Consider the following 16,682-nt stretch of genomic DNA (forward strand, 5'->3'; position numbering starts at 1 on the left):
ATGGTTATCCAACATCTTTTTAAAGACTTGCAATGTTGGGGAATTCACAACTTCTGGAGGCAAGCTGTTTCACTGATTAATTGTCAGAAACTGTCAGAAAATTTTTCCTCAGTCCTAAGTTGCTTCTCTCAATTAGTTTCCACTCATTGCTTCTTGTTCTACTCTCTCAGGTGCCTTGGAAAATTGTGACTTTCGGTGCCAGTTTCTCCATTGACTTGCTTGTGGAAAGCCAACAGGAAAGGTCACAAAAGATCATGTGATCCTGGGAGACTGCAATCTTAATAAATCTGAGCCAATTTCCATGCACCTTGTTAGATTGGGTAATGGAAAGGCACACACAGGCTAACGGTAACAACAGCTCTTTATTAACTCAGTAGCAACTATGTACAATCTAGCGAAGGTTGAGTGTGACAGCAGCCCTTTTATAGGGAACTGTCAGACCCTTCAACCAATGAGATTAAACCTCTGTTTCCACCAGAACAGAGGACCTTGGTGAAAACCATTATAGCTGAAGCTAGTATCTAACACCCCTCCCCCTCTTAGATGGAGTAATCCTACTGGTTACATAGTCACACAGGTAGGTGGGCTTTTTGGTAGCTCTGCCTGACCTACGCAGTTCAGTCGGAGAGTGTTCTTTGGACAGGTTGAACGAACCTGTTTGCTCTGTAGCACCGCTTGGTGGAAGCTCCTGGAACCTTTCACAGGCTGCAGCTGGAGCTTCTAGAGCTGGTTCGCTCGGAGCTCGCTGCGGGCCTGCAACACAACCAGATAAGTTCCCTGGTACCCTTGGGCTTGAGCTGCCTGTGGCAGGAGTGAGTTCTTGCTCCATTTGGATAGGGATTTGGCTAACTCGTGCAGGAGTTACCTCTGGTTGCCTAAGAGTGGAGTTGGAGAGAAGACCATGGAGTTGTCAATGTGCTTTCTCCAATTCTGACCATCCTTGAGCTCTGTGATTCCTATTACTGTGGCAGGAATCCACAGAGTTCCCCCGGCGTAGTTGTGGCCGTAAACTGAATCCCCTAAGCTAAATTTCTGAATTTTGCTTATGAAGTCAGGGGGCGATGCGGCAGAATAGTTTGGGTGTAGCTGGTCTAAGTGGGACTTTAGCTGGTGACCCATGAGAAGCTCAGAGGGGCTTCTCCCTGTAGTGGCACTGGGTGTGATGTGCTGAATTAGCAAATAGTGGTCAACCCATGTTTGCCAATCTCCCAGGCCCATCCTAGAAAGGGCCTCTTTTGGAGATATCACCATTCTCTCTGCCTGACAATTGAAGGCCAGATGGAATGGCGCGATCAGGGCATGTCTGATTCCCTGTGCTGCTAAGAAGGTCTTGAACTGCATGGCTGTGAATTGGGGCCCGTTGTCAGAGACCAGGACATTGGGCAGGCCATGTGTGGAGAAAAGTCTCCATAATACCTTGATGACCACTTCTGCCGTGGTGGAGGTCATCAGGACTACCTCTAGCCATTTCGAGTAGGCATCCACAACTACGAGGAATGTCTGGCCATGAACTAGGCCAGCAAAATAAATGTGCACCCTAGACCACGGTGCTGGGGGTCGCTCCCACTCCTTAGCAGGCGCCTTTGGGGGAGCTGGTCTGGACTCCTGGCATTGTGCAGGTAGCCACCCATTCTTCGATCTCCCTGTCCATGTTAGGCCACCACATGTAACTCCTGGCCAAAGACTTCATCCTGACAATTCCAGGATGCCCTATGTGTAAAGCCTCTAATACTGCAATGCGCAGTTTGGGTGGAACAATGACCCGGTTCCCCCACAGTAAACAGCCATTAACAACAAACAATTCATCATGCTTACAATGGTACATTTTGAATTCAGACCCAACAGGCTGCTTGGGCCACCCCCTCTACACCCAGTTAAACATTTGTTTGATGGTGGAGTCTTTTGCAGAATGGCGGGCAATGTCCCTGGATGAGATGGGACCAGTCTCTAAGCAGTCAATGAGAAGAACTGGTGTCTCGGGGGTAAACAAACAAACGTATTTGTGAATCTATGTTTAATTTTTTTTTAACCTTCCAAGCTAGAACAGCTGTGTTTGTTAGCTGGAGAGAATGGCACAATTTCAAAAGCAAACAGAAACCTTGAGCTTGCAAAACATATTTTCAGAAATACAGAAATTATCAAATACGTATGAAAGGATAGAGAAGAAGCTGGAAGACTTAGAGCACATAACAGCAAAATATGATGAAGAAGTTGAAGATGTTTATCAAATGCAAAATGTGGTGGTTAAAACTCAAAAAATTGAAGTGGAAAATGAAGAGATTAAATTTGCTGATATTTATTGTGATTGGCTGATCTCTGAAAATGGAAAGAGTGGAATACTGAAAGAGGAATTAAAGGGAGGGGAAATTTATCCCAGAGGGCAAAATACAGAAGAAGAAAAAAATAGTGCCGCAACGTACTATTGATTGATTTGCCTTCCCTCTGGTTCCGAATATTAAATTCGTTCCAGTGGATGTACTTAAACGGCTTGGGAGCATAGCGAGTCCTCAGCGTCTGCTGTTCCACAGACCAAGTGACCACGGTGTTGGTTCTGACAGGTCTTTGGCAGTCTCAAACACTTCCCGTCCACAGTAACCGAGGAACATGTCCTTCTTGCGGCCTTCAGAAAGGCCCATGAGGTCGTTGGCTTCGAGGAAGCAGTCAAACATCAGCATATACGAGTCCCAGTGCTCGGTGACTGGGTTATATGGAGTCGGTGAGACATGCATGACCATTTTGTGTCCTGAGGGTGTTTTGAGTTTGCCATTGAAAAATGGCTGCTCGAAGCCATACTGAGCTCTGGGCTGGATTACTTGCTAGATTGCTACACTCTTTTTGGTTCACCTAGTTGCCTTCCAATCCTACCTTCGTCGTCAGTATTAGATCGGGTAATGGAAAGGCACACAGGCTAACGGTAACAAAAACTCTTTATTAACTCAGTAGCAACTATGTAAAATCCAGCAAAGGTTGAGTCTGACAACAGCCCTTTTATAGGAAGCTGTCAGACCTTTCGACCAATGAGATTAAACCTCTGTTCCTGCCAGAACAGAGGACCTTGGTGGAAACCATTATAGCTGAAGCTACTATCTAACACACCCAGTTTGCAATTATGTGATCACAAGGGTGCTCTAATGGCCAGGACTTCAAGGGCCATGTATAAATATCCTTTTTTTTTAAGTGCTGTCAGAATTTTGAATGGTTGCTGAATGACAAAAAGTCTTATAAAATGTAACTCATCCTCATCAGAATGAATGTATTAAAAACATAGGGATCAGATAATTCTTATTTATTAATTGATATCTTGAATATAGTTCAAAACAGAATTGACTCTGCTCTATTGTTATCTTTAGATACTGAAAAATACTTTTGATATGATTCAAATTAGTTTCTTAAGCAAGTGATGAGTAGATATGGATTCCTATTTTATTTTATTTTATTAAATAGGTGGAAATGTAGTGGAAAGAAACAAGACAACAAATTCCAGCCAGCCTGCTTTAAGAGAGTTAAACATCCAAACCGCAAGATAGTAAGTGGTCAAAGACAACCGAGGATCCTAATTTTAAAAAAGGATCATCAACCAGTCCAGGTGCAGAATTAGGCTACAACATACAACCATATGTTGTAAATGAATCAGTGTACCACACAAACCAACTAAAGCCTCCCTCTACAAAGCATTCTCAGTAAATCATAATTCTATCTCTCTGCATTACCAGAAAGATAGAATCAAGATCACATGAAGCATTAATATCACTTTATAATGATGAAAAAGCACCTTTGGGGCAACCATGACTTGGATGATTGAGAATCTCCATAGACATTTTAAAAGCTAAAAGAAAATTTGAGCAAGGGGTGTGAGGACTCTATATTCTTTTAGCATATCACTTTAGAATGTTATATATGTAGAAAACTCACTCCCTTTTCTGTCGTAAAGTTGCAGTCTGTACCCTATGGGTATCAAATGTACTTTTCACACACACTTTACTTCCCAATGTAGTTCTTTCAGCCCTGGTGTATTTGTGGACTGCAATCTGGGATAGTTCATTCAAGATAATGCTTATTTAACATGGCTTAACATAGCCCTGTTTTTTTCAGTCTGAAGCTACGATCACATTACCAGCTTTTTTAAAGTACCATTTTTCCTTTTTGTGGTAATATAACTATGTTTAACACATGAAACACATAAAATTATATGTAATAATTTTAACAATTAATTGCAATAATATACATTTTTCCAATTGCTGCTTATGGGTGATAAACTTCAACTCTGAAAAAGGGAGATATGAGAAATGTGGATGCCTTTAAATTAAGATGCTGGATTATGCATCCCGCGGACTGCAAAAATCACAATGAAGTCCTAGACCGAATCTCACAAAAATATCAGTAGGAGCCAAGATTGCCAAATGCTATTATTTAGTTTGGCCATGTCATGCAAACTGTCAATCATCCTGGGAGTGATCAGAGGAAAAAGGAGAAGGGGCTGCCTAGTACTTGCTGGCTGGACACTGGCATGATCTGGATAGATCTGAAGGAGGTGGTGTGAGACAGAGAAGCATGGAAAGTGCTGATCCATTGAAAGTTGAACCCAACTGAATGGCTGAATGGCTGATGGCAAAGAATCCATGTTATGCTTAATCCACTTAATCCACTTACTTTCCACTTTCCACTTTGAGAAGTTTTACATCAAAATATATATTATTCTCTGTTTCCATCTTTCCTTAAAATATTAATAGAATCCACAATTGTCTGAGAATCGATGTCTCCTCTGGATAATTGTCAGTCAAGCTGATGCTAAATTAATCAAGTAAAAATAGCAAACAGGAGAAAATCTTTTACTGAAACTTCCTCAAAGCCCCAAATAGGTTACCCTAATCAACATAGCAAAAGATAAGGTCTATAAATACAAGTAAGAATTAATTCAAAACTCCCAGCAGAATTGCATGCTTACAAGAATAAACATCTGTTGTGGCCCAGCAGGAGCCATTGGAGCTGCCACCAGACTCCGACAGCGAGGGGCCCTATAAGTTGGCTCTGGAAGATGTGGAGGACCCTGGACAGGGTTCTGACTCCGAGCAGGGCGCAGAGAGGCTGGTTGGCCACCAGGAGGTGCCTGAGCCTTGGACCAGTGGGGAGGAGACAAGGGAGTGTGTTCCTGACGTCAGAAGTGAGTTGTTCCTGGATGCCTGGCACCGAAGAGCTAATTGGCGTCAGGAACAGTTGTGCAAGTACAGGAGGTAATTGCACTCAGCTGGTGGTAATTAGGCTCCTCTCCAGACTGCCTGTGCACATGCCCTTTTGCAGAAGTCAGCGCAGGAACGAATGTTGGAGAACAGTCTTGAGCCTGGTAGGCTGGATTGTTGCCACGGCTTATCTGTGTTGGATTGCTGCCAAGGACCTGTCTGTTAATAAATTTCATAAAATATCTTTGACTCGGAGTGTGTTGGTGTGGGACGAGGGGGGTCAGAACAAACATCAGACACACACACACACACTCACCCTAGAATCAGCACGTAGACATTTCCACGCCCAGGACAAGTTCCCCTATAAAAACTGTCGCTGTATCCCATTTTTCTGCAGCTGCCTCTAAAGGCAAACTCTTTGTTTTTAGGAATAAATTGTTTTCTTTCCTCACAGCTTCAGGACCTTTTTTTATTTATTCTTGCACAACCCTGGCTTGAATTGGAACCCCAAATTGTTCTTCTGACAACACCCTTCCTGGAATCATTCAATATTACACTGCCAGAAATGTGCCTCTTGTCCACCAGCAACATTATTACCCCACTGACTACTCTCCTACATATCAAAGGCCATTTTAAAAGTGATCTGTAGTTTTTGGATATAAAACAGGTCCCTACTGAGTAAATTTATATAATATGCGCAGAATATGGCAAAGGCAACGTGTTAACTCAGTTAACAAATCTCTTCCCATTGACCTGCTTCAAGTTTTGGTTACTGGTGGAAATTGGGAACATGATGTTGCCACCTTTGCAAAATGGCTTCCTATTAGTTAAATGGTGCCTCTACTTGTTTTTGTATAATAAATATTGGAAGGTTGATGAATAATCTGAAACTTTATGAAGAGATTGATGTCCTGGATAGTTTGGGGACTTCTGTCATGCAAGACACTCCCAGGAATCACCCATTTTTGTTTAATAGTAAATATCGTCAATAACCAGGAAAGCCACCATTTTAATTTCTAGGAAACTTAAGGATCCACAGGTGTGTTTGGAAATACAGATAATTAAAGTCTGAATCTTGCACTGTGCTAGCCTACATTTAAAAACTAGAACTAATACATTGATTCCATTCTAATGGCCCGATATAAAAATATAAAATGTTAATTGGACCAAGAATTTTGCCAGATGCAGAAAAAAGTATCAATGGGCATATTGGTGCTTCTAAGTACCATGTTGGGACTGTAAGCCTAGGCAGTTTCTTCTTTTTAGTCAGGTAATTTCCTCCTTGAAATGCAACCTTTGCACTGTTTATTTGTAATGAACTATTACCATTTTATTACTCTCAGCTGAGATTGTAATAAAGCAATAAAAGCTGTTTATTGAAATCCAGTTAGTGCTGGAAATCTGTATAATGCTACCGTGGTATGTGCAATCCAAAAATGCATTTGAGGAAATCATAGGTAAATCATACATATTTTATTTTGTTTGACAATATACTAGATTCTCTTTATTATGCCAGAGATGTTTTGACCTGACATACATTGATGTGGCAAAAAGGGTTAAAAAAAATATTTCTGAACATAAGCGCACAAAAAATAGAATATATACAGGAAAAACTTCTGTAGGAAGATTTACATTATAAAGGCATGACAGAATTGCCTATGGCGAGATGAATCCAGCTGTGCAACTGCTTTTCTTTTAACTACGAAGTGTAGCTAATCTTGACTGCATAGCTTCAATATCTTCCTCTTCATCATCTACAACAGCTGCTGTGGCCCCTTCAGGCTCTTGTTCTGGAAGGGCATCTGTAACCTTACTTGGTGCTTTGCCCAAGGCTCCTGCAGAAATAAATCAAAGCAAGCAACTGAGCAACAAAAAGAAACATTGAAATATACAAGAATAGTCTTAAAACCAGTTTGATTTAAAGGTTAAGCCACCAGGCTACAAATCTAGTGACTTCTAGTCCTGGCTTTAGACATGGAAAACTGACTGGATGTATTTGGGGCAGTCATTCACTTTCAGTTCAACCCACCTCACATGATTGTTGTGGGGAAAGGAGGAAGGAGTATGAAAAGTATGTCCACTATAAAAATAATAAAGGGGGGATCTGAAAAAACCCTTTCTAGTATAGTTCTTGTTTAATATTGTTCAAAGGGTAACATCAACCTCATTCTGTTTATGGACCAGTTTCAATGAAGTGTTGCTCTCCACTGCAGAAGATACATTTGGGAGTTATAAGCAATCTGAAGAAAATAGAGGCCTTAGATGTTCAGGCAAAATAACCGAAAGAACTTTATGATATATAATAGCTAATATTAAACATGTAAACTTGTAAAAATCTTACTGAACTTAATGCTAACTTCACAACCAATGAACTGACAGAACTATCTGTTTTATTGGAAGCTGTCATCCCTCACCCCAATTAATATAATTTGTTCTGAGTACAACTCAATTTACAAATTTTTATCTTTAGAACTATAGCCTGACATTATCAGCAACTTAAAGCTTTGGAAGTTGAAAATAAATTTCAAATTAATTCATTATATGTGGATAGCATGCAGTGGAAGAAGCTTGCCGCCCAATGTGCTTCATTTGAAAGGAAGCAATGATGATGATGAATTCATTCTAAAAACACTGCCTATGAGTCTTCAAAATCATAATTTTAAATGTATCTTGGGATGAATCCAGCTATCCAAGTAACCAAATGGTGTAAAGATAGCATGAGTATTTGAGCAAAGAAGCTTGAAGAAAATTAGTAGGAAAAACGTCCATGGTTCCCTAAATAGGCCTTTTATATCCCAACAAACTGGAAAGGACTTACTATGTGCAAACCAAATATTATCAAGACAAGAACATTATGAAGCATGAAAAGAACATCTGAAAACCAGGACAAATAGAAGATAATATATGTATGTAACTGAGGGTAAATTGTGGAGTCATTGGTCCTCTCTGAGCTTAGTTGTTTTCTTGGCTGATTGTTGTTCTGATAGTTGATTTCAATAATCCCGATGAGCAGGTATTAACATCAGGAATAATAATAGACTAGCAGTCATATAATAAACAACAGCCAAAGTACTACTAAGAAGAAAACAGTACTCCCACCAATGCAAACAAAACAAGCCATTGCATATAAACAGACTACTATTGAAGATGTTACGTTGTTGAGTAAAGAAACATCCACAAGAAAACAACCAAACTGTCAGCCTCTGCTTTGCTGCTGCTTCGGCTGCCATTGAAACGGGGAGGGGGGCATGGTATTTGGGAGGGGAATACTAATTGTGCTGGAGGAGGATCCTGGAGTTTGCTGCCTGTCTTGCTGCGCATGCGGAGGAGGTTTCCCGCCAAGGCCAACAGCACCGACATTCCATCTGGGTGATGCCTTTCGAAGTTATCTCACACCTGACACTTGGGAGAATTATGATTGGACTGTAACTGGGATGCCAAGGGGAGGGGAATGGATTATTCTATATATCATTTGCTTTCGCGCCTAAATAATCAGTCTTTCGCTTTGCTACGCTTCTAATCATTTATAATTAGTAAAAGTACACTTGATTTCTATCAATGGAGTCTCATGGTTTTCTTTCCTAATTATTCAATGGAGGAGTGCTGACAGTAAGCGAAAGACTCATTCACACCCCACCAGGAGTTTTCAACCTACCGTGGGGGGTGTACTCACAAGAAGGACGGAGAAAATGTCATTGCAAGGAAGCGATGATGAGGAGATTGAAAGAGAAACTGCAGAACCAACTTTACCTGAAAGGCTAGCTGGCCTAAGGATAGATAAGCCTGTGGTTCAGCCCCGATGGACTTTGGGAGTGGGGCAAAAAGAGGATTATGAGGATTATGAGAATTTGGATGCAGGAGTCACCAGACGGAAACAAAGGAAAACCCCAGCAGACTGGAAAGAAACTATGACCAAGCGGAGGTCCCGGGAGAGAGAAATGGAAAGAGAGCAAACGGAAGAATTTGCACAAAGGTACTCCTTGCATAAATTTAGGGAGGGTGAAGAGGCCGAGGGGGGATGGGAGCAAGCAAACCTAGAAACAGTCTCCCCCCCCCCAGCCAGGGCTGTTGCCAGAGTAGGGGTCCCCCACAGAAGACGCATAAGTGCAAAAGTCCCTCCCTTACCAGTAAAATATAACAGTGATACAAAGAGGTTGTGTCCTTTCGTCATGCAGATTTGCAACTATATGGAAAAATATGGCCAAGGTTTAAAGTCAGATGAGATGAAAGTGCAAATAGTTTCACTTTCTTTGGAAGAAAAAGCGGCCGTTTGGATGGTGAGCTTACACCAATGTAATTCCCCTGTCCTGAGGAATTTTAATGACTTTATGACTGCACTTAAAAGGAGGTTTGATGACCCGCTGATTGAGAGACGAGGGAAGGTGAATTTTATGGCCCTAAAACAGGGAAATAAGCCAATGGCTGAAGAGGTTCAAGATCATATTCATAACAGAATAATATTCGTGCATTCAAGACGAAGTGAAAATGATTTTCTACGTATTTTGCTTGTATAGATTATATTAACTTTTATGATTGTTATGTTATAAAATACTTCTCATAACACATTGTTTAAAGAAACTTCGAGATCAGTGTTTCTCAACCATGATTATCTTAAGCTATGCAAACTTCAGTTCCCAAAAGTTTCTAACCAACACAGGAATTTAAAAGAGGACTTGAGAAAAGCTAGGGAATGTCTGATTCTTACTGAAATGACTCAATTAATTTAAGTAGCTGTTTCTGCCTATTATTATTTGTTACATGGCTTTAATAAAAATGTCTTGTTTGGAATATATTTCCTACTCCTTGTTTTCTTACAACTAAAAGCCTATCAATGAAGGGTGTGAAATTTCTGTAGGGGATAAATTCATATTAGAACATAATATTGGGTCGAAATGGAATTGGATATGTATTTTAAAGGAATGCAAACTGTTTCTAATTTTAAAATCGCAATGTTAAGAAATTTTGACAATCTTACCACATCTATTAGAGAAAACACAGCATGATAACTGATAATTGGAGACAGTGAACAATATTGCCCAACTTTTCCCTTACCAAACAGTTTCTGACATCCATACAATCACCATGATTGTAAGAAATATAATAAATTAATCTAATAAAATATGCTTGTATAATGTAAATGCTGAGAGAATGATTAAAATCAATACAAGCAAGAATGCTTTAAATCATATATGTATACTAGTATTTAATTTAAATTTAGAATTTAGTTTAGCTAACAAAACCAAAAATGAATTTGTAAATTAATCAAAGTATTGGCATTGCAAAAAAAAACAACGAGCTATATATCCATTAATAAAATGTGATTCATAGTAAAGCTGTATGCACATTTATGCCCCCACTCACCAGCAGTAATTTCAAACAAAATTTTGTCAATCTCTAGCTCTGCTTCTTCTTCCATTTCTTCTTGGTCTTCCATACTTTCAAAAGTGTCCTCTAACATTTCTTCTATGATACCTGCCTAAAGGATATGCAGAAATTAGATCATAATGTTATCTATATGTACATGATAATAAGAAACCAATCCTCCCAATCACACCTTTAAAAGATCTAACTATACCAAACTAAGTTCACCAATTCAATGGACTGGAATGTATGGCAAGCATTTGCTCTGAGCTGATCTTAAATCTACAAAGGAAAAGGGTAGGTGAGACCATGAAACCAGGAGACACAAATAGATAATCCATATTCTAAATCTATTTGCATCTCTCATATAGTTTGTTACATTTTAAATTTGTAAATGATACACTCATTATACTTTAATAAACTTTTAATCTCACCTTCATCATTTCTTTGGACAGCTCTCTCATTGTAGACTGAATTTCAGGGATTTTTACTAGGTTTTGCATAGCTTTCATGACTTCTGTGCTCTTTTGCAGGGAACCAGCTACTCTCAGGACAGCTGCCAAGAGAAAGCATGGAATGTTTTAAATCAAACTGAGAACAATGGAAGAGCATCTTTGGCATCAAAATTGTCATGGCCACCCAGATAAAGCTTCCTATTTAATTCGGAGGGGAGTGAGGATACTCAAGATTACAAAATAGTAATATTTTCCCCCATATCTTAATTGTATAAAAATCCATAAGAATGAATATGTCTCTAAAAGTCCAGCATTTTTCCGGTTGTTCTATAATACTTTAAATTGTACAATCAAGGAAAAATAATATTCAATAAATACAATAATGCAAAACAACTATAAAGTGCTAAACGTGGTTTATTTTGTCCTTTCAGTAATGTTTTCAACAACTAATAAATGAGCAATGTTAACATTATTTATTGTATCAGTAGATCAGCAAATTCTACTTCTTAAGCAAGAAGTAGAAGTTGTAATTTCTAGAAAAGTTTACATGTTATTTTGCAACCTAGAATTACCTTTTTTGACAGAAAATACTACATTTCTGACTCCAATGGAATCTATTTTTTGACATCAACTTGCCTGAGGATGTTAATTGGGCTGCTTCTGAACCTTTCCACCCACCTATGGAGTGTATTAAACTCTCTGGCACACATTTCAACTAAGCACATTGCAAGACAAGAATGCAGGTGGAAGAAAATCATGAATCCTTGATGTTCTCTGAGCTTGGTCATTTTTATGCAGATGTCCTTGCTAGCATTGATGATGTTACCTAGTTTGGGTAACAAAATGTCCTTATAAAAACAATCAAGCTCAAAGAGCATCAAGGATCAATTTAATTCTGAGCTACAAATATTATCCTTTTTCAGAGGAAAATCATTTCAAATCTAATAGAATACCAGAACAAATTCATTATTGAGCCTACTTTGTGGAAATAAGAAAATATTTCTTTTTTTCCTCTTTATTGCCACATTCTCTCTGTTTCACTCAAAAGAATTTCTCCAAGTGATTTGGAGTCTTTTAGGTTGTGATCAAACTAGAAATGATGCCAAACCCTTGATAGCTCACAATAACCAAATTCATGTTTGGTATCATTATTCTCTTTTCAGTTCTAAATACATTTTCATTCTCCCACGTGTTCCAACATTCATCCTGTTGTTACTTTTAACTTAAAGGCTTGGTTTAAATTTTGTATATTTACTGATATTTATCTTGCTGATTTTATTTTGCATTTTCCAATTGTGGTATAAAATGTATGTATTAATTTTTTAACTTATTCTCTTGAATTGTAAAGCTGATTTTTAACTTTTTTTAAATGGGAATTTTTTAATGGGAAGTGATAGAAGTATATTAAATTAAAAAACATGCCACATTATGAACTAGAAATACTGTCTTTCTTATTGATGCTAGTCTAATTTACTTCACTTTCCAAATTGTATAATCTATGCTGACAAAATGGACATCTCAATTTAGTATAAAATAAACATCTTCTGAATTCTAGTATGACAAACTAACATTAAAACTTTTGGAAAAACATCTTTTAAAAAGAGGACATGGATAACTTGCAAATGGAAAAATACTCAATTTCAATTTGGATAATTTTTAAAATGCTATTCAACTTCCTTCCTGGCCAACCAAAAGAAAAATCAGCGCTCTGAATTTATTAGTCCCTAGTATTTAACAAATTTTATGCTTTCACATAATTACTTCTTTGCTTAATTAAGGTCAAAGTCTTCTTTCAGAAGTATTATCCTGATTATATAGACAAAGAGCTAATATGCCATCACACCACTGTATTCTAGCATAGATAACTTGAAACTAATTAGTACCTCTAAATGTGTATGTCCCTTTTCAAAAATCCAGTTAATAATGTGAAACCAGGATAGCTCAAATGGGATCTTTATATGCTGCCCATCTCTCCAATAAGACAAGTCTGATGCAGGACAGCACATGTGCACACAGTTTAGAAGGACTATTTTTTATTCCAAACACTATTATTGGTTTTGTGAGTTGGTGTATTAACCTTATTACATTTTAATTAATGTATTTTATTAATATTTCTATTTAGAATTTTAGAATTTTATTAGAATTTGTAGGCCGCCCTTTTCCCTGAGGGGACTCAGGGCGGCTCACACAAAAACTGGGAAAGGGGAATACAGACAGTAGGACAAAACATGTAATAAAATAGCAAACAACAAACACTCATCATTCGGGCGGGTAACTATCCTATCCCCAGGCCTGACGGGCGAGCCAGTTCTTCAAGGCTATGCGGAAGGCCTGGACGGTGGAGAGGGTACGAATCTCCACGGGGAGCTCGTTCCAAAGGGTCGGGGCTACTGCTGAGAAGGCCCTCCTCCTTGTAGTTGCCAGCCGACACTGGCTGGCCGATGGAATACGGAGGAGGCCTAATCTATGAGATCTTATCGGTCGTAGGGATGTAATTGGCAGAAGGCGGTCTCTCAAGTATCCAGATCCACTGCCATGTAGGGCTTTATGGGTGATTAATAGCACCTTGAAGCGCATCCGGAGATCAACAGGTAGCCAGCGCAGCTCGCGGAGGATAGGTGTTATGCGGGTGAATCGGGGTGCACCCGCAATCACTCGCGCGGCTGCATTCTGCACTAGCTGAAGTCGCCGGATGCTCCTCAAGGGCAGCCCCATGTAGAGCACATTGCAGTATTCCAGCCTAGAGGTCACAAGGGCCCGAGTGACTGTTGTGAGAGCCTCCCGATTCAGGTAGGGTCGCAACTGGCGCACCAGGCGAACCTGGGCGAATGCCCCCCTGGTCACAGCCGTTAAGTGGTGGTCAAATGACAGCTGTGGATCCAGGAGGACTCCCAAGTTGCGAACCCTCTCTGAGGGGTATAAAATTTGACCCCCCAGCCTGAGTGGTGGAATAATAGCCAAATCTTTGGGAGGGAAACACAACAGCCACTCGGTCTTTTCTGGGTTGAGCACAAGCTTGTTCACCCTCATCCAGTCCATAACGGCCTCAAGACCCCGGCTCATCACGTCAACCGCTTCATTGATTTGGCACGGGGCGGACAGATACAATTGAGTATCGTCCGCATATTGATGGTATCTAATCCCGTGCCTGCGGATGATCTCTCCCAGCGGTTTCATGTAGATGTTGAATAGTAGGGGGGATAAGACCGAACCCTGAGGCACCCCATAATTTAGGGGCCTAGGGGACGATCTCTGCCCCCCCACTAACACCGACTGCGACCTGTCCGAGAGGTAGGAGGAGAACCACCGTAACACGGTGCCTCCCACTCCCACCTCCCGCAGTCGTCGCAGAAGGATACCATGGTCGATGGTATCGAAAGCCGCTGAGAGGTCAAGGAGGACCAGGATGGAGGAACGTCCTTTATCTCTGGCTCTCCAGAGATCATCCATCAATGCGACCAAAGCGGTTTCTGTGCTGTAACCGGGCCTGAAGCCTGACTGGAAGGGGTCTAGATAGTTTGCTTCCTCCAAGGACCGTTGGAGCTGGAAGGCCACCACCTTCTCAACAACCTTCCCCAGGAAGGGAAGGTTGGAGACTGGACGATAGCTATTAAGAACAGCTGGATCCAAGGATGGTTTCTTCAGGAGGGGTCTCACCACCGCCGCTTTCAGTGCGGCGGGGAAGTTCCCCTCCCGAAGGGAGGCGGTCACAACCGCCTGGATCCAGCCTCGTGTCACCTCACTGCAGTTAGTAACCAGCCATGAGGGACACGGATCCAGAACGCAGGTGGAAGTACTTACAGCTCTCATGGCCTTGTCCACATCCCCGGGGGTAACGTCTTGAAACTCAACCCAGAGCTGTTCAACTTGGTCCCCCTGCGCCTCGGCTGGAACTGCGGGGGTGGAGTCCAAGTCCGACCGAAACCGAGCAATTTTGTCCGCTAAGAATTGGGCATATTCTTCAGCTCTGCCCTGCAAGGGTTCCCCCGCCTCCCTTTTGTTCAATAGGGAGCGGGTTATCCTAAACAGGGCGGCTGGGCGGGACTCAGCGGATGCTACCAGGGTGGCTATGTGCGATCTTTTTGCTGCCCTAAGTATAGATATAAATATAAATATAAATATAAATATAAATATAACCTTACCTAGTTGGTTCTTCATCCCCATCAGGACTGAATTCATGTGGGCCCTGGAAGCATACAGTTTACTCACAGCCTTGCGTGAACGGATCATTTCCTTGGCCAGGATAATACACACATCTTTTTGCCCCTTTTTTGCAGCATCTTTAATTGATCTTTTTACCTTTTCTTCTTCTCTCTGAATATCTGAATTAAAGAAAAATAAAAGTAGGGTTTAAAAGGGTTTATTTCAGGATTTTAAAGAGGAATATTTCCTGACATCATATTAACATGGGAAAAACAAGTGATATTTTTTTGTCACCAAGCTGTACGCCAGCAACAAGATTTACCATTAATACTGAATATCCTTTCTTAAATTTTTTTACCTCATCAAAAATGCTCTTTAATCTTTCTAAGAATATGAAGTGGGATTTAGTAGCTATGTGTTCTGGCTTCTTAAGAGACATATTTCATCTTTTTCCAGGAATTCAAGTTAGCTTACATGAGGATTTCTCTTTATTTCATTCTCTTAATAATGAATCAGTTAAGTACTTAGGCTTAAATAGAATGACTTTATATTGCTAAAGTAGGCTTGAAATTGGAGCTCTCAAGTCCGAGGCCAATCTTAGCTACCATTTCTCATGGACTCTTGGATCTTAATATCCTAAGTCTAATCTGAATTTTTCAAAAAACATTTTCCAAGAATATATTGACACATATATTTTAGCTTATTTTGGAAGAACTTAACAGCCACCAATATCTAATATAAGTCTTGAAAAATTTAACAACGGTCATGGTCAGGGCTATTTTAACTGGATCACCTGAGTGCATGTTGTGCTTGGTTCCAGTTGCCCTTTAATCAGGGAAGTATATACAAAAAGGCAGCTATGTGAAATAATCTAACCACTCTAGTATAAAACATATGGAAGCTGTACTCATAACAGATAACCTAGTTAATTACTCATGGCAGAAATGTGAGCAACAATTTTATACCACTAACCAAATTAGAAAAAGGTTCTTAACGTTACCACTTAACGTTACCACTTTCAGAGAAAAAGTGTGGAAATACAGACCTCTAATTTGTCTATCAATCACCCTCATTTCTTTCCGTATTTTCAGTGACCACTCATTGACCTGAAGATATAAATATTAGAAATAAGTTTAAGAGATTGAGCTCAAAATTATGAACGTTTGTTATTCAGGGGACTTTTTCCACTCAGGTAACCTTCTCCAAACCTAGTCCTTCCCCATGTTTTTATTACAATCATTTGAGGAATGAGGGGAATTATAAGCTAAATGCATGGAGAGATATTTTTATAGAAAGCAGCAATAAAGTTCTGTGAGGCTACTGTGATGAAATCCAACAAGTATCAGAGTCTGACAACAAGACTCTGAGGACCAATCTTTGACTCTGAGGTCACAAACACACTTGTTTGTGACCTAAACACTGAAAGGCTGTTCTTTGAGGCATAATCACATAAATAACAATGCCACTTTATAATGGAGCTCTCTCTCAGTGTAGCTTACACATTTACATTTGTTTATCAAATCAGAAGGATTATTCTTTAGGCATA

At 40.0% G+C, this 16,682-nt stretch overlaps 1 protein-coding gene across 6 annotated transcripts in view; it reads right to left on the minus strand.

Annotated features, from left to right (window-relative positions):
• Positions 1–6,635: 6,635 nt before the first annotated feature.
• The window catches only part of LOC106543052 (charged multivesicular body protein 3), a 47,907-nt gene continuing 37,860 nt past the window's right edge, over positions 6,636–16,682 (minus strand). For all 6 annotated transcript variants that reach the window (XM_087713322.1, XM_014058952.2, XM_014058950.2 and 3 more), the window contains 5 exons: positions 16,182–16,242; positions 15,136–15,315; positions 10,973–11,094; positions 10,539–10,653; positions 6,636–7,012 (listed from right to left, as the gene is read on the minus strand). In XM_087713322.1, coding sequence (XP_087569448.1) covers positions 6,873–7,012; positions 10,539–10,653; positions 10,973–11,094; positions 15,136–15,315; positions 16,182–16,242 — 618 coding nt within the window. In that variant the 3' untranslated portion in view covers positions 6,636–6,872. The remainder of the gene's footprint in view (positions 7,013–10,538; positions 10,654–10,972; positions 11,095–15,135; positions 15,316–16,181; positions 16,243–16,682) is intronic.

This window comes from Thamnophis sirtalis, unplaced genomic scaffold, assembly GCF_051295495.1.
Source record: "Thamnophis sirtalis isolate CommonGarterSnake01/CBP01778 unplaced genomic scaffold, rThaSir2_p1.2 scaffold_4, whole genome shotgun sequence".
NCBI lineage: Eukaryota > Metazoa > Chordata > Lepidosauria > Squamata > Natricidae > Thamnophis > Thamnophis sirtalis.